The following is a 17,911-nucleotide window of genomic DNA, read 5'->3' on the forward strand; positions in this document are numbered from 1 at the left end:
CTCAGTTTCTCGGGTCATCAGCTGTCTTGACAGTTTATTGAAGATTGACTTTTCAGCCCCCGACCTCATTTTTCAAGGGTATTGCCATTTTGAGGTACTCTGCAACACAGAGTACAAATACTCTTGTGTTAATTGTGGCTTTTATCCTCCTGTTGTGGTAATGGACCTCCACAGAAAAGGAGTGTTCAAAAATGTATTAACACTAGTTTGATTCATATAAGGGTGTTTAAATAAGATGTTCCTTGATTTCAGAGAGTGAACTCAAACAACCAAAACAGGATTTTCATGGTGAGCACGATACAGTGGCTTTCTGGGAATCGGTCAGTCTTCACATGATCAGCCGAGGATTTTTCCAGGGTGAGTCCATCTAAATCTTTAAAACTGGAGCGAGATTCATTGTATAATTTGTGTTGTTCTCCTCAGAATTTATATGTTAATGTCTGTTATCCAACGTACGACAACTGGGCACCTTGGATCGGAGAGGAGACGCGTCAAAGCAACACTGCTCTAAATACAGAGTATGAAAAGGTGCCATCGCAGAAACCTTCTGGAGAACCTCAACTAGGTGACCTAACAGAGGACCACCTTGTTGATGAGCTTTAAGACAGAAGGTACAATGAAATTTTTATTTTATTTTCCAATATATTTGCACCTGACTTTAATATCAATCTTTAGGAAGTGCTATGTCACTGTTCCTGATATTCAGCATACAGTCTTGTAATCCTATGTAAGTTTTTTGTGTTGTCTTGCTACAGCAAAAGGAGGATGTAGATCATGAATCCAGATTTACATTTAAAGATATAAATAAGTTTAATTATTACTTCACTGCCACAGATTGATATACTTACCTACTTCACTTATAATATATTCTGCTACAGGTATCTTCTATTCGAAAGCTGTGCAGAAGTTGCAATATGGACACAAAGGGGTCCCGCATGGACCTCATTAACCAGCTGCAGGAGGAGATGAAGAGCAGGCAGGCCTATGATAAGATATTTCAGTCACTCTGGGGGGCCTCTGGTGAGTATGGAAATGTAATCTTTTTTACAATAATTACATCAAAGAGAGAAAAAAGTTCAACTTAATATTTATTTTGAATTCCTGTAGGTGGCTGGTCTGTCATTATGTGTCCCCATGGCATTGTCTACAGTTTGAAGTTCAACCTCAGAGCAGAAAGCCCTAGGGATTTTGCAGACCTCCTACTGTCATGGAAGCATTTACCCAACGTCTGCATTTATGACTTTGCATGCGGACTGATTGCCCATGCCAAATCAAGAGTTCCAGACAACCCACCATTCCAGCCTTTTGATGGAAGACTTGCAGACCCAACAAAAGAGAAGGTTGAGGCTGCTGCCCATGGCAAACTCAGATGCATCTTCCATGGCTGGTTGAAAAACTTGAACCTCCATTGCCAAATGGCCATCCTATTACAGGCTCTAACAATCACTATGTCCTGTAGGATAAATTTCATCAGGCAAATACAAAAGACCCACAGGAAGTACTTAGAGGGATACGTATTGCTCCAGAACTTCAGGGAATTTGAATAGTCAAATTGCAGAGCAACTCTTCGCTTGTCTACGAAAAAACAACTACTTTTTGAACAACATGGGTCCTTCTGCTCACATATTTCTCATGCACAACATCCTGGAACACAGAAACAATAATTAGAATGAAAAACTGCTGAAACATCAGTTAACAAGAGGTCTACAAGTCCAACAGCTACATGCTACAACCCTGTCAGGTTTGGGCCAGATCATACTAGGTAATCTCAAACTTTATTACACACAGGAACATTCAGTTCCTCTGACCTTTACATTTTTTTTTTTGGTCGTGTTCCTCTGACCTTTACATTTTTTTTTTGGTCGTGTTCCTCTGACCTTTACATTTTTTTTTTGGTCGTGTTCCTCTGACCTTTACAATTTTTTTTTTGGTCGTGTTCCTCTGACCTTTACATTTTTTTGGGGTCGTGTTCCTCTGACCTTTATATTTTTTGGGGGGGGTCGTGTTCCTCTGAGCTTTATATTTTTTTTGGTCGTGTTCCTCTGACCTTTACATTTTTTTTGGGTCGGGTTCCTCTAACATTTACATGTATTTGTTTTTGGTCGTGTTCCTCTGACCTTTACATTTTTTTGGGGGTCGTGTTCCTCTAACATTTACATGTATTTGTTTTTGGTCGTGTTTCTCTGACCTTTACATTTTTTTTTGGGGTCGTGTTCCTCTGACCTTTACATTTTTTTGGTCGTGTTCCTCTGACCTTTACATTTTTTTTTTGGTCGTGTTCCTCTAACATTTACATGTATTTGTTTTTGGTCGTGTTCCTCTGACCTTTATATTTTTTTTGGTCGTGTTCCTCTGACCTTTACATTTTTTTGGGGGGTGGTGTTCCTCTGACCTTTACATTTTTTTTGGTCGTGTTCCTCTGACCTTTACATTTTTTTTGGGTCGTGTTCCTCTAACATTTACATGTATTTGTTTTTGGTCGTGTTCTTCTGACAGTTACATTTTTTTTTTGGTCGTGTTCCTCTAACATTTACATGTATTTGTTTTTGGTCGTGTTCCTCTGACCTTTATATTTTTTTTTGGTCGTGTTCCTCTGACCTTTACATTTTTTTTTGGGTGGTGTTCCTCTGACCTTTACATTTTTTTGGTCGTGTTCCTCTGACCTTTACATTTTTTTTTTTGGTCGTGTTCCTCTAACATTTACATGTACTTGTTTTTGGTCGTGTTCCTCTGACCTTTATATTTTTTTTGGTCGTGTTCCTCTGACCTTTATATTTTTTTGGTCGTGTTCCTCTGACAGTTACATTTTTTTTTTGGTCGTGTTCCTCTGACAGTTACATTTTTTATTTGGGTGGTGTTCCTCTGACCTTTACATTTTTTTGGTCGTGTTCCTCTGACCTTTACATTTTTTTTTTGGGTCGTGTTCCTCTAACATTTACATGTATTTGTTTTTGGTCGTGTTCCTCTGACCTTTATATTTTTTTTGGTCGTGTTCCTCTGACCTTTACATTTTATTTTTGGGTGGTGTTCCTCTGACCTTTACATTTTTTTGGTCGTGTTCCTCTGACAGTTACATTTTTTTTTTGGTCGTGTTCCTCTAACATTTACATGTATTTGTTTTTGGTCGTGTTCCTCAGACCTTTATATTTTTTTTGGTCGTGTTCCTCTGACCTTTACATTTTTTTTTGGGTGGTGCTCCTCTGACCTTTATATTTTTTTTTGGTCGTGTTCCTCTGACCTTTACATTTTTTTGGGGTCGTGTTCCTCTAACATTTACATGTATTTGTTTTTGGTCGTGTTCCTCTGACAGTTACATTTTTTTTTTTGGTCGTGTTTCTCTGACCTTTATATTTTTCGGGGTCGTGTTCCTCTGAGCTTTATATTTTTTTTGGTCGTGTTCCTCTGACCTTTACATTTTATTTTTGGGTGGTGTTCCTCTGACCTTTACATTTTTTTGGTCGTGTTCCTCTGACAGTTACATTTTTTTTGGGGTCGTGTTCCTCTAACATTTACATGTATTTGTTTTTGGTCGTGTTCCTCTGACCTTTATATTTTTTTTGGTCGTGTTCCTCTGACCTTTACATTTTTTTTTTTGGGTGGTGTTCCTCTGACCTTTACATTTTTTTGGGTCGTGTTCCTCTGACCTTTACATTTTTTGGGGGTCGTGTTCCTCTAACATTTACATGTATTTGTTTTTGGTCGTGTTCCTCTGACAGTTACATTTTTTTTTTTGGTCGTGTTTCTCTGACCTTTATATTTTTTGGGGTCGTGTTCTTCTGACCTTTATATTTTTTTTGGTCGTGTTCCTCTAACCTTTATATTTTTTTGGTCGTGTTCCTCTAACATTTACATGTATTTGTTTTTGGTCGTGTTCCTCTGACCTTTATATTTTTTTTGGTCGTGTTCCTCTGACCTTTACATTTTTTTTTTTGGGTGGTGTTCCTCTGACCTTTACATTTTTTTGGGTCGTGTTCCTCTGACCTTTACATTTTTTTGGGGTCGTGTTCCTCTAACATTTACATGTATTTGTTTTTGGTCGTGTTCCTCTGACAGTTACATTTTTTTTTTTGGTCGTGTTTCTCTGACCTTTATATTTTTTGGGGTCGTGTTCTTCTGACCTTTATATTTTTTTTGGTCGTGTTCCTCTAACCTTTATATTTTTTTGGTCGTGTTCCTCTAACATTTACATGTATTTGTTTTTGGTCGTGTTCCTCTGACAGTTACATTTTTTTTTTTTGGTCGTGTTTCTCTGACCTTTATATTTTTTTTGGTCGTGTTCCTCTGACCTTTATATTTTTTTTGGTCGTGTTCCTCTGACCTTTATATTTTTTTGGGTCGTGTTCCTCTGACCTCTACATTTTTTTTTTTTTTGGTCGTGTTCCTCTAACATTTACATTTTTTTTTGGTCGTGTTCCTCTGACCTTTAAATTTTTATTTTTAATTTTTTTGGTCCTGTTCCTCTGACCTTTAAATTATTTTTATTTTTTTTGGTCCTGTTCCTCTGACCTTTTAATTGTTTGTTTTTTTTTGAGTTGTGTTTGTCTGACCTTAAAATTTTACATTGGCAGGAAAAAATATATGAATCCAATTAAAATTACCTAGTCTACTATGACAATTGGACAAAGATGATTTTTTTCATAAAATCTGAATCACGAAAAAAGACAAACACTGTGGTTAACCTAATACCATATATTTTATTTAAGGTCTTTTACCACAGTTCTTGTGGATACAATGGTTTCACATAATCTTTCTTGCCACTATGTTTCATAGGCATTACCAATTTCATTTGGTGATGTTCATATGACCTTTGCATTCTCATCGATAGTTATACACAAGCTTTTTATTCATTCAGAAGATATGTCCAGGTACATAGACAGAGAAAACGGGGAAGGATTCCGAGGTATATTTTACATTGGTCACACAATACATGAAATTAATTACACTATTAATGTTAGCTTTTCTTTAATAGGCCTTCCCAAAGCCAGACTTTGGATCAGACTGTAGCATATTCATGTTAATGGTAGGTCATAGCAAGTTGCTGTGCAAATATGTACATTTTCCAGTTTTAGCATTCTCATCAAGTTTAAAGTTGTATACTTGTACAATGGGCACTTTTGATGTGATATAATGCAAATGTATGATTTTGTGCAATTTTCCCATTTTCACGTTTGTATTAACCTTAACTTTGTGACCTGGTTTAACTTTTTTTGCTACAGTCCGCTTTGTACATTGCCCTGAACACAAAGTTTGACTACACAATTGTAAGTATATTTCTTTGTGAAAAATTAAATCCTGGCATCTTAATTTTGTGTTGTGCACTAAAGTGAAAAATAACAATTATTTCAGGTTGACATGCCTGTTTTGCCGAGGTGGTGGTGCCTTTTGCTATTGGAGAACAACACTTTGAACAGGTACAAAAGGACTATGATAGTTGTTTTTTGTTAGTTTTGTCATTTACATTTTTTTGACTCTTGCTTTAACGTTATTGCAACAGAAAGGAAAGTTGCCCGTGTTGCCATCAAACTGAAGTCCTTTCAAACTGACTATCATCTCAGTTTGTATTCATTGCTATTGACAGACATTACATTGATGATATTTTATTGATAAAATTTCATTTTAGTTATGGAAACGTATTTGCCCATTGGACCAAGGAATGCCAGGAGCTCCTTGAGGGAAGGCATGCTTTTGTTTTGTCATGCTCCCAGAGGTAATATGGTCGGTTTCGCTGGTTTGGGAAATCAGAGTAAATTATTGGTTGAGTTTGATCGTATTTTATTCATTTGAAACTTGTAAAAAAAAACAAAGTGAATTCTTTAGAGCACCACGAGGTACGATTGGCTCATTTAATGTTTTTCAGATCCTGATCAGCATCCTGGACGATGAAGGACTGACCCGGCTACTAGCTGAGTTATTAATGGCTAGAGGGAGACTTTTTTAAGTGTAAACCTCCTTTTTATTTATTCATTTTTTGTTTTTGACTCCTAATTTTGGAATATTCTTTTTTTATTTGCTCATCATTTTTGTTAAAGCTTCTACCTTTTGTCTTTGTTCTTAAAAGATTTAATAAAGTTAATAGCAAATAGGGTTAGGGTTAGGGTTACATCTCCGTTAGCTGAAGAACTTATCGGTTTGATCTCTTTCTTTAGGGCTCAGGTTCTGCAGCAGATGCTGGAAAGCAGGTTGCTGATTCTACAACAGACTTACAGAAGACATAAAACAATCAGACATTGAATGATTTTAGCTTCCTTAAGAAGTAAGCTCAGTCCTTTTTTTCTAGACTACTCAACTTTGGTCCACAAGGGACACGGGCTTGCAGGTTTTCGATGTCTCCCTACGGCAACACCAGATTTAAATTAAACGAGTCCATCAGCTTATGAGTTCTGTCCAATGACTCATTATTTTGAGTCAGCTGTTTTGGAGCAGGGATTCCAGGGAGGTATCTTCCTGGAATTTATGGAGCTTCTCACAACAGAGCAGCTGAATTTTATCAAAAGCACTTGAGAAAATGGAGAACATGGTCTTCAAAGTGCTGCCTGGTCCAGGTGAGAGTGGCTCTGAAGCAGGTCTTTAACACCAAGAACAATATGACATGCAAGCTGTAATCAGTCCTGGAAGGTGTTGAGTCCTAGGGACTGATATGTCATCATGTTGTTTAACTGGATTACAGAAATAAAATGCTAACAATATGAAAAGTTCTACAAATAGGACTGGATGAAGATAATGCAGTTATTACATGCTTAATTATTGTCTTCAAGTTGAACCTTGGAGTTGTGTGTCCACCCAACGTCTTCAGGAAGGAGGATCTTTCTACAGAAATGTAGAACTATTGTTTTTCCTCTTGTCTCCCAGAGTCTCTCTCCACTTCACGCGAGTCGGGACGACCTCTCTCATTACTTGCCGGTAATTATTTTTCCAATACTTCTCCTGTAATAAACTTTTTTATACTTTTACTCGTTCCAGACTCTTGGTCATTTTCCTACAACTAACTTGATCTACATAAGAGAATAAAATCTAAATAAAGTCCTAATACCGCATACAGAAGTGTTTATCTGACCTTCACATGATCTACAGACTAAAATAAAGTTTTTAATGTGGATCCTGCAAAAATGGACCTTAATGATTTTAACGTGGGTTACAATTAAAATGAGAAAAGAGAAAATGTTTATTTAACATAAATTCTATGTAACTAGCCAAAGTGATGACATAAGGTTTTAAAATGTGCTCTGTAATGCTGGTTTATAACTTCAGATTTCTTTCTGTTATTCTTAATGTTTCTCTTCAAGCTTTCATTAAGTTTATTAATATACGGAGTGGATTTCTTGTACTGAAGGTTTAAAGAATATTTATTTTTTTTAAAGAATATTTAGTTTAGATTTTCTATATCTCAGTTATATGATGTGCTAATAAACATCATACGTGTAATGAAACGCTTGTGGACGGGTTTCTCTGTGGACCAGTTTTATGTCCCTGCCAACATTAAAATCTAAACTACGTCCTTATAAAGAGGAATGCTGACGGGTATGAAGCATCACCAGTGGTTTCATGCTGGTGGATGAAGAGTGAAATAAGAAGCTCTTTTCAGGTCTTACCATGTAAATCTGACTCCAGAGACGTCAGTGTCTCACCAGCCATGAACCCACCCCACGTCACTGACCCAGTGGTTCGGGACCAGGACTGATCGGGACCGGAGGGCCCTGCAGAAGGTGCTGAGGTCAGCAGAGCGTACCATGGTACCACCCTCCCCCCTCTTCCATCTTCATGAGGAGACCAGCAGCCAGAGGAACAGGACCATGGAGACCCTCCTCATCCTAACAACGGTGTGGTGGAGAGGCGGCGCTCTGGCCGCCGTCAGAGGCTCATGAAGGCGAACTGAGACTCAGGAGGAGCTTCTTCCCTCCAGCTGGAGAAGCTTCTTCCCTCCGGCTGGAGGAGCTGGGACTCGACCCCTGGCCAGCGTCCGACCTTCTGCTGGAACCACCGTCATTTCCTCCCTTTAACAAGCTTCATATCTGCTCCACCCACACTGGAGATGTTCTGTATGTACATGTAGTCGGTCTGTAGCACCTCACTGTGGCTCATTATGTTTCTATTTGTTTCTTTTTAGTTTATTACCGTCTTGTTTTTATTGGTGGTAAATGGTGGGTTTCACTGCCTTCTTACACGTTACAAACAGCTTGAAACTAAATCCAACATTCAGGTCTACATGCAGGAAGACATGGACGTACTGAGGAAATGTCCTCTGATTAGTCCAGAAACCAGGTATCGATCAGATTTCTGGTGTAACGTAAACAGGTTCACCACAACTAAAAGAGACCTGAAGTCAGAGACCTGACACCCGACTTGGACTTGAGGAAGAACACTTGACTTCAGACCAGATCTTGGAAACAGGTTTGAACAGAGAATAAAACCCGACTAAGGAACCGGTTTTCTAAATCTGGTTTCCATGGTGATGAGTGAAGCGAGCTCTTGGTCCAGCAGTAATGACTGAGATGCTGCTGGAGTCGGAGTTCAGAGGAAAGCCGGTTGTGTAATGACTCTCTCCTCCTGTAGGGGGCGAGCGACGCTCTGCAGGTCCAGACTATAAACCCGTCCATGAAGAAGACAGGAGCCACGGTCAGCTTTTATAAGGAATTTATTCCAATCATTTCAGTATTTCATTATAACTAATTCATTATACAACCAGCCTGTCATCAGACCAACAAGGCGTGTGTGTGTGTGTGTGTGTGTGGAAGGCTGATCAATACTCAGATAGGATGTGTCTCTGTCCGTGCTCGCAATCAAAAGACGTCATGTGACCCCGCTGAGTGCACGTGTGAGATGATGTCACATCATCAATAAGTAATAATTATTCACACGACCCTGATGTTCAGTCTGAAAATCCACCAGCAGCTCCAGCAGGACCACATCCTGGTGCATTATGGGTAACGGACCCCCATGGTTGGGATACAGGTGTCCAGGCCACACCCCTGTAAAGGTGTGGTTTGTAAACCTGAGGCTGTAGCTCCGCCCCGAGCAGGTGAGGTCCATGTTGTCTCTGCCCTGCCTCATGGAGCAGAGGATCATGGGTACTGTAGTCCGTCTGTAAATGGTTACTGCTGGAGTCAGCTGGGAACTCTGGGTAATGTAGTTCACAGTTTTTTGCTTAAAACTGAAAGTGCTTCAGTTTGCTGCCAAGCAACAAGATGGACGCCGTCCAAACTGCAACAGAACAGGATTGTGGGAGCTGGAGTCCATATGAGGGCAGTTCTTCCCACTGCTGAGAGATATGTGCGTTTTGGTTGAAGCAGAGGGGATTGTGGGTCTTGTAGTCAAAAAGAGGTTCTTGTAGTCCAGGTCGAGGAGGATGGTGGGTAAACCGGTCAAAGAAGATGGGAATGGGTGGTGTATAACTGAAGTTAGGAGGAGTGTGAGTGTTGTAGTCCACACAGACAAAGGTGGAGGTTTTTGTAGTCCAGACAGACATGGATGGAGGTTTTTGTAGTCCAGACAGACATGGGTGGAGGTTTTTGTAGTCCAGACAGATATGGATGGAGGTTTTTGTAGTCCAGACAGACATGGGTGGCGGGTTTTGTAGTCCAGACAGATATGGATGGAGGTTTTTGTAGTCCAGACAGACATGGATGGAGGTTTTTGTAGTCCAGACGGATATGGATGGAGGTTTTTGTAGTCCAGACAGACAAGGGTGGCGGTTTTTGTAGTCCAGACAGATATGGATGGAGGTTTTTGTAGTCCAGACAGACAAGGGTGGCGGTTTTTGTAGTCCAGACAGATATGGATGGAGGTTTTTGTAGTCCAGACAGACATGGGTGGAGGTTTTTGTAGTCCAGACAGATATGGATGGAGGTTTTTGTAGTCCAGACAGACATGGGTGGTGGTTTTTGTAGTCCAGACAGACATGGGTGGAGGTTTTTGTAGTCCAGACATTTGGAGGATTGTGGGACATGTAGTCCAGTGGTTGTTTGATATTTTAAGCCCTGAATAGACTGTGTGTTTGAGCCCCATCGTTTTATTTACAGTCACACAAGTCTTTATGTTTACTACACACAAACGCACACGCACGCACACACCATTTTCACATCACATAAATAAATAAATAATCAATAAATAAATAGGTTAATATAAATACTTCAATAGCAACCAAACTCTACACTCTGATGAGAGAATTACTCACTCAACACTTAACCAATCATCAGTCAGTCCAGTGTCTCTGACAGGTGGATGTCCAGACACGTCCTCTTACCAAAACCATGTCTCTCTTGGTTGCCGTGGTTACAGCATTCATGCCATCACTAAGCTTGCTCATCCTCCCGGTGTAGAAAGAAAACAGTTAAAAACAAATCAGGCCGCACCGCCGACAGCAGGAGGATGCTGATGGTGGTTTCCATGGAGACGGCACCCACAGCCGGCAGTAGCCAATCAGAGTCTATCGCGTGCAGGGACCCAGATGTAGGGGCCGCTCTGGTCCTCGATGACGAGCTTGACCTGGTGGTAGACCTCCTCGAAGCTGTCGCCTTGTACGATGGCTGAAAACATGCAAAGACCAGCGTCAGCATCAAACCCACACCTTTGTTACCTAGACCAGGTGTGCTCTTACCTGTAAAACACTCGAGGAAGTCCTGCTCCAGCTTGATGGCTCGGTCCAGAGCTTTCCTTGCTTGGTCCTCCGACAGACGCTTGTTCAGATCCCTGCACACATTTCACACATCTTAGCTTCCAGTGACCTCGCTGGTTTTATTCCATCTACAGTTACTGGAGGTAAAAACGTCACCACAGCAGACGTACAGGATGTTCTCCAGAGACCGAGGCCGGATGAAGATGGCGATGGGGTGGAGCTGTGCGGCCTGCAGCCTCCTCACCGCGTTGGCTGATACGTCCAGGATGCAGTGTTTACCCTGGTCAACACAGATGGTGCACTCGTCAGTAACAACGTAGGAACCACAGGTACTGAAGGAACCACAGGAACCAAAGGAACCAAGGGAACCTCAAGAACCAAAGGTACCGAAGGAACCACCAGAACCAAAGGAACCAAGGGAACCACAGGAACCAAGGGAACCTCAGAACCATAGGAACCGAAGAAACCAAAGAACCAAAAGTACCATAGGAACCAAAAGAACTGAATGAACTGAAGGAACCACAGGAACCAAGGGAACCTCAAGAACCAAAGGTACCGAAGGAACCACCAGAACCAAAGGAACCTCAGGAACCTCAGAACCATAGGAACTGAAGAAACCAAGGAAACCACAGGAACCAAAAGTACCATAGGAACCAAAAGAACTGAATGAACTGAAGGAACCACAGGAACCAAAGGAACCAAGGGAACCTCAAGAACCAAAGGTACCGAAGGAACCACCAGAACCAAAGGAACCACCAGAACCAAGGGAACCACAGGAACCAAGGGAACCTCATGAACCAAAGGTACCGAAGGAACCACCAGAACCAAAGGAACCATGGGAACCAAAGCAACCTCAGGAACCTCAGAACCATAGGAACCGAAGAAACCAAGGAAACCACAGGAACCAAAAGTACCATAGGAACCAAAAGAACTGAATGAACTGAAGGAACCACAGGAACCAAAGGAACCAAGGGAACCTCAAGAACCAAAGGTACCGAAGGAACCACCAGAACCAAAGGAACCTCAGGAACCTCAGAACCATAGGAACTGAAGAAACCAAGGAAACCACAGGAACCAAAAGTACCATGGGAACCAAAAGAACTGAATGAACTGAAGGAACCACAGGAACCAAAGGAACCAAGGGAACCTCAAGAACCAAAGGTACTGAAGGAACCACCAGAACCAAAGGAACCTCAGGAACCTCAGAACCATAGGAACCGAAGAAACCAAGGAAACCACAGGAACCAAAAGTACCATAGGAACCAAAAGAACTGAATGAACTGAAGGAACCATGGGAACCAAAGCAACCTCAGGAACCTTAGAACCATAGGAACCGAAGAAACCAAGGAAACCACAGGAACCAAAGGATCCTCAGGAACCAAAAGTACCATAGGAACCAAAGGAACTGAATGAACTGAAGGAACCACGGGAACCAAAGGAACCACAGGAATGGATGGATTTCAGGCTTCGCCTACATCACAATGTTACCACCAAGTTGATCTACATCACTTCCTGTCTCTGATTCTCTGTTTGCTTTCACACTGGAAGAGAACTCCTGGGCCGGCTCTACATGGATATCTGGACTGGTTCTACCTGGACTTCTGGATGGTCTTACCTGGTCCTCTGGAGCAGTTCTACCTGGATATCTGGACTGGTCCTACCTGGTCTTCTGGACCAGTTTTACCTGGTCTTGTGGACAAGTTAACAGATTCAGAACTGTTCTGAAGAGGTCCTGACTGGACTGACATATTAGATGAAACCTTCCTCTAATGGAAGTGTGGAAAGCTGATCACCATGGAAACTCTTCTGCACATCACCATGGTAACCGACTCCTCTCACCTGCTCCGCCACCTGTCTGACGCTCTGCACCGACGTCCCGTACAGGTGGTTGTTGTACTGCCCCGCCTCGATGAAGCGATGCGACTGGATGTCCCGCTCCATCTGTTCCCGTGACGACACAAAGTGGTAGTCCCGTCCATCGGCCTCGTAGTCCCTGCGTGGGCGGGTCGTGTCTGTGGGCGGAGACAGAGGTGACATCAGTGACGTCCTGGTTGTTCTCCGTCTCACCTGAGGGGCGGGAGACTTACGAGGGACGCAGGAGCCGAACTTGTCCGGGTACTCGGACAGGAGGTCGTCGTTGACCCGGTCTTTGGTCGGTCCCAGGATGATGACGGGACGAGCGTAGTCCACTGAGGACGGACAGACAGAGATAACTTTATTCACCCTGCTGGTTTTTAACATGAACAGTAATCTGAAGGAAACAGAGCACACAGATGGAGTCCATCCTGTCCAGGTTTACATGGAAACGCTACCTGGACCTGCTGTGCTTGTTGTTCATTCTTGGTCGTGTGATGGTCATGATTAGTCATAAACCATCGTGTGTATGAAAGTAGACATTAAAGCCCTGAGGATGAGGATGAAGACGACACTGACCTTCGATCTGAGTGATGAGCTCGTAGCTGTGAACGAAACCTTCTCTGCCTGGAAAAGAAAACACAGGAGTCATGTTTTCACCACGTCCATGTGTCGTCAGCGGACAATAACCAATAAAGTTTTATTTAAACTGGTTCTGTTACCTTTATTCTTCATCCGCGACCACTCCTTCCTCTCCACTCTGAAGCAAACACACAGTTAGGACACACCTGCACGAGTAACACCTGATATACACTCACTGTCCACTTTATCAGTCCACCTGTTACCACCAGCCAATCACAGCGCAGCGTGTAGCCATGTAGACCTGGTGAAGTTCAAGCTGAGCATCAGAATGAGGGAGAAAGAGGATTTAAGAGACTTTGAACGTGGCATGGTTTCTGGTCTGAGGATTTACTGGGATTTTCACCCACAACCATCTCCAGGGTTTCCAGAGATGGTCTGAAGAAGAGAAAACATCCAGAGCAGCAGTTGTCTGGACCAGGATGCAGCAGAAGACACACCGGGTTCCTCCTCCAGCTAAGAACAGGAAACTGAGGCTACAATTCACACACACTCACCAACACTGGACAATAGAAGATGGAGAAACGTTGCTGGTCTGATGAGTCTCCATTTCAGCTCCACATTCAGATGCTCGGCTCAGAATCTGCTGGAAACATCATGAGAACATGGATCCATCCTGCCTTGGATCAACGCTTCAGGCTGCTGGAATCATGTTAACATGGAGCCAATCTCTGAGGGATGTTTCCAACATCTTGTTGAATCTTTAGTACCAAGAACTAAGTCCAACGTGCTTGGAGAAGGTGGACCTGATAAAGTGGACTAGGGGTGTCTGCAGTCTGTGCTGACCTGTGTTTGGATGGGACATATCCCAGTTCCTCCAGCTCCCCCTGCTGGTTGACCCGTCTTGCCTGCCACCACTCGTCATCGGCGCTGTCAATCACATGAAGAACCTCCCCGAAGTTGAAGTCCAGAGCTTGTGACAGGACGCCGCAGTCCCACTGCTTATCGTAGTCAAAGAGCGCCCTGAAAGAAGCAGACCTCAGTCTTTACCTGAGCCTGAGAACCGGACCAGCACCTCATCACGTGTCTAAGAGAGCTGGGTCAGTTCAGGTCAATAACCAATGTCACCTAGGACCTGATTTGTGGTAGCTCAGGTCACCTAGGACCTGGACTGTGGGAGTCAGGTCACCTAGGACCTGGTCTATGGTCACCTAGGACCTGGTCTGTTGTAGCTCAGGCCACCCAGGACCTGGTCTGTAGTAGCTCAGGTCACCTAGGACCCAGTCTGTTGTAGCTCAGGTCACCTAGGACCAGGTCTGTTGTAGTGCAGGTCACCTAAGACCTGGTCTGCAGTCACCTAAGACCTGAACTGTGGGAGTCAGGTCACCCAGGACCTGGTCTGTTGTAGCTCAGGTCACCTAGGACCAGGTCTGTTGTAGCTCAGGTCACCTAGGACCAGGTCTGTTGTAGTGCAGGTCACCTAAGACCTGGTCTGCAGTCACCTAAGACCTGGACTGTGGGAGTCAGGTCACCTAGGACCTGGACTGTGGGAGTCAGGTTACCTAAGATCTGGACTGTGGGAGTCAGGTTACCTAAGACCTGGACTGTGGGAGTCAGGTCATCTAGGACCTGGACTGTGGGAGTCAGGTTACCTAAGATCTGGACTGTGGGAGTCAGGTTACCTAAGACCTGGACTGTGGGAGTCAGGTCATCTAGGACCTGGACTGTGGGAGTCAGGTCATCTAGGACCTGGACTGTGGGAGTCAGGGTACCTGACGTAGAAGGTCCGGTTGGTTCTCAGACTGCCGGACGAGCTGTTCATCATCTGCTCCCTCAGGTCGTGGATCTTTGCTTCGAAACGGCTGTACTCTGCACACACACACAGTTACCATGGTTACAGGAAACATCCACAGAAGGCATCCAGAGACAGAACCGTACCGGGTCAGATCATCATCAAACCAGTTAGAGGGTGAGCTCACCTTCAGGTCTGTACTGGGCTGCTATGGTAACCGTCTGTCCGGCGTTCTTCAGGGCAGCTGCAGCCTGTTCATGTGTGGCATACCTGAGATCCACGCCGTTCACCTGGACACACACACACACACACACAGATTTCTGTCAGGTGACCTGGTCTCTGGTCCATACCTCTGTCAGACCCGGTCTCTCGTTAGTACCTCAGACTGACCAGCAGGGGTCAGACTCCACACAGATACAGGATCTCTTGAACCTGGCTCCACCTCTGTAGGACTGATTTGGTTCTGGTTCTGTTTTGGATCTACCTCTTAATCTATGAACAGATCTTCATGTTTAAGGACTCTCAGAACCAAGTCTCTGATGGTCCAGACAAGAACCTGTTACATTCCCAACCAGGTCCTACGGTGAAAAACCATCGATCATCCAGAACCAGTGCAGGAGTACTGATACCCGGGACCTTTTCTGACTACTAACACCTCAGACCCGGTCTGAGTACTAATACCTAGGACCTGGTCTTGGTACTCACACTGAGGATCTGGTCCCCCTTGCGGAGTTCTCCGCTCAGGTCTGCTGGACCTCCTGCGAGGATGAAGGAGATGAAGATCCCCTCTCCGTCCTCCCCACCGACGATGTTGAACCCCAGACCTGTGGACCCGCGCTGGATGCAGACCCTGCGGGGCTCCCGGGAGTAGTCGTCCTCTCCCATCATGCCGCGGGGGATGGGGGAGTATCGCCGTGGCGACGGAGGGGGGAGGGCTTGTGGGTAATCACACATGTAGTCCGGCTCCATGTAGGCTGCAGGGACAACAAACACTGTGAAACTGGATCAAACCCGGTCATGTTCAGGACTTCATGTCTGAACCCGGTCTTAGGTCTACTTACAGCTGGTCAGGTCAGGCGGACTGTACCGGTCAACCTGGTTGATGTACTGCGAGGTGGGCGTGGCCACCTTCAGGTAGACCACCTCCCCCGTGTTCTTCAGGGCCGACACGGCGTCTTCATGCAGGACGTTCTCCAGAGACATGTGGTTCACCTGCCGGGTTCAGAACTCGGGTCAGAACTCGGTTCTGCGAGTAAATGTCCTCAAAGTGAAAACAGCGAGTCCACGTACCGCCAGGATTTTGTCCCCGATCTGTAGCCGTCCGTCACGGTGTGCCGCTCCGCCCTCAATGATCTTAGTGACGTAGATGCTGTTGTCTCCAGGAACATGCTGGTTCCCAACTCCGCCGGCTATACTGAAACCTAGACCTGGACCAGAAGGGGGACAGGGTCTGTCAGTTTAAAGAACTCCAGAGGAAATGATCCGGTGTTCTGTTTTACTCTGAGACCTGTGGAGGGGTCCCAAAGACCGGCTGGAGATCCAGTCCCACAGGTTCTCTTAGCACTGCTAAAGTTGGTTCAGGTCCAGAAGAACACTGGACCAGCTGTGGTTCTGATCCCTGCAGACCTTCATAGGAGCTGCTCTGATTCACCACTTCATCTGGAGGAGTCCATCCGGACGCCATGACTCCTGAGCCGGCTTCTACAGAACACAAGCTCCCTCAGAAACCTGAAACCCAAACCCGGATCTGGTGTCTGAACTTCACCAACAGCAGCTAAGAACAGATCTGAGAATCCTGAAAGTTAAAAAAGGTTCTGGTCAAAATGTTTAACTCGGTTAGTAAACAAGAGTCTAAACCTTTCTAACCAGCAGCCAATCAGAATTCTCTCCAGCCAGATGTTGTCTGAGGGAAAATAATCCAGATCTTCACTTAATCGTACCTGTTTCCTCAGAATGTTTTCATAGAAGTTCTACCTGATAAGCTGACAACGACAACAACAAAGACATTTTCTGGTTTAAAGCTGAGGTTATAAGAGATCCTGGAGGTTCTGGATACCACAGAACCTTCAGGAAGTTTCTAATCAGGATTATTCATCTGAAACATGAAGACTGAATTATTATGACTTGTCCACCAGAGGGCGACAGAGCAGCAGAGAAGTTCTACTGAACACCTGTTCTCCCTTCATACCTTAGGGTCCTTTTTATAATGTATTTATTTATTTATTTTATTACCACAAAGAAAGCAGGTGTACACATCATACACAAAATACTACTTTCAATTCTCTTCTTTTACATTCATACCAAATAAATATTTTTATGGACAGTAACAAAACAGAAAAACAGAAATAAAAACACCTGGTTCAACCAACACCACCCCCACAGGACGAGTCACTACACGCTGGACGTTCAATTAATCCATGCATGGCCAAAGCTAAACAATAATTAAATCATAGCTTTAGCTACACTATGTGCCTCCATCCTGGCCTTAAGGACAGCCTGGCCATTCGTTCAGACCACAGAGACTCCAAAGACACCTCCTCTAATAATGGACATGACCAGTGATGTACTGAGAGTGTGTGACGTGGTTTCCATCTAACAGCCAACACTTTCTAACCACAATACATGATGCAAACCAAACAAATCTCTGCGTAAGCTTTAGTTCTGCCCTGAATCATCATTCAGCAGCACAATGTTTGGTGTAAAATAAGAACGATAAATAAAATTCATCATTTATTATTTAAGTTTTAAAGTAGGAGGGACGTTCCTCCAGACTCCTGACCAATCTACAGATGTTTAAAGCAGTCTTTGTTCCTCACTTTGGTTATCGCTACGGGGTCTGTATGAGTTTCAACAAAGTCTTATAAACTGCTGACACACACCCGTTAGCTAAACTCATACCTTTGGGTCCTTTTATGAGTTTGATCTGTGTGATGCGTTCGCTCATTGGGCGTCGCCGCAGGACGTACAGCCTGACCACAGGCCCCGCCTCCTTCAGGGCCTCCACGGCGAAGGAGTGAGAGACCTCCCGGACGTCCACGTCGTTGACGAACACGATGCTGTCGTTGACCCTGAGG

The 17,911-nt window shown here is 44.0% G+C and overlaps 1 protein-coding gene across 3 annotated transcripts in view; it reads right to left on the minus strand.

The window, feature by feature from the left end:
• Nucleotides 1–8,616: 8,616 nt before the first annotated feature.
• The window catches only part of dlg4b (discs, large homolog 4b (Drosophila)), an 83,428-nt gene continuing 74,133 nt past the window's right edge, over nucleotides 8,617–17,911 (minus strand). For all 3 annotated transcript variants that reach the window (XM_041984592.1, XM_041984593.1, XM_041984594.1), the window contains 14 exons: nucleotides 17,736–17,905; nucleotides 16,128–16,264; nucleotides 15,899–16,049; nucleotides 15,543–15,811; nucleotides 15,025–15,127; nucleotides 14,818–14,914; nucleotides 13,892–14,068; nucleotides 13,189–13,226; nucleotides 13,046–13,093; nucleotides 12,700–12,801; nucleotides 12,452–12,624; nucleotides 10,783–10,892; nucleotides 10,595–10,686; nucleotides 8,617–10,523 (listed from right to left, as the gene is read on the minus strand). In XM_041984592.1, the coding sequence (XP_041840526.1) occupies nucleotides 10,417–10,523; nucleotides 10,595–10,686; nucleotides 10,783–10,892; nucleotides 12,452–12,624; nucleotides 12,700–12,801; nucleotides 13,046–13,093; nucleotides 13,189–13,226; nucleotides 13,892–14,068; nucleotides 14,818–14,914; nucleotides 15,025–15,127; nucleotides 15,543–15,811; nucleotides 15,899–16,049; nucleotides 16,128–16,264; nucleotides 17,736–17,905 (1,774 nt within the window). In that variant the 3' untranslated portion in view covers nucleotides 8,617–10,416. The remainder of the gene's footprint in view (nucleotides 10,524–10,594; nucleotides 10,687–10,782; nucleotides 10,893–12,451; nucleotides 12,625–12,699; nucleotides 12,802–13,045; nucleotides 13,094–13,188; nucleotides 13,227–13,891; nucleotides 14,069–14,817; nucleotides 14,915–15,024; nucleotides 15,128–15,542; nucleotides 15,812–15,898; nucleotides 16,050–16,127; nucleotides 16,265–17,735; nucleotides 17,906–17,911) is intronic.

This window comes from Melanotaenia boesemani, chromosome 5 (assembly GCF_017639745.1).
Source record: "Melanotaenia boesemani isolate fMelBoe1 chromosome 5, fMelBoe1.pri, whole genome shotgun sequence".
NCBI lineage: Eukaryota > Metazoa > Chordata > Actinopteri > Atheriniformes > Melanotaeniidae > Melanotaenia > Melanotaenia boesemani.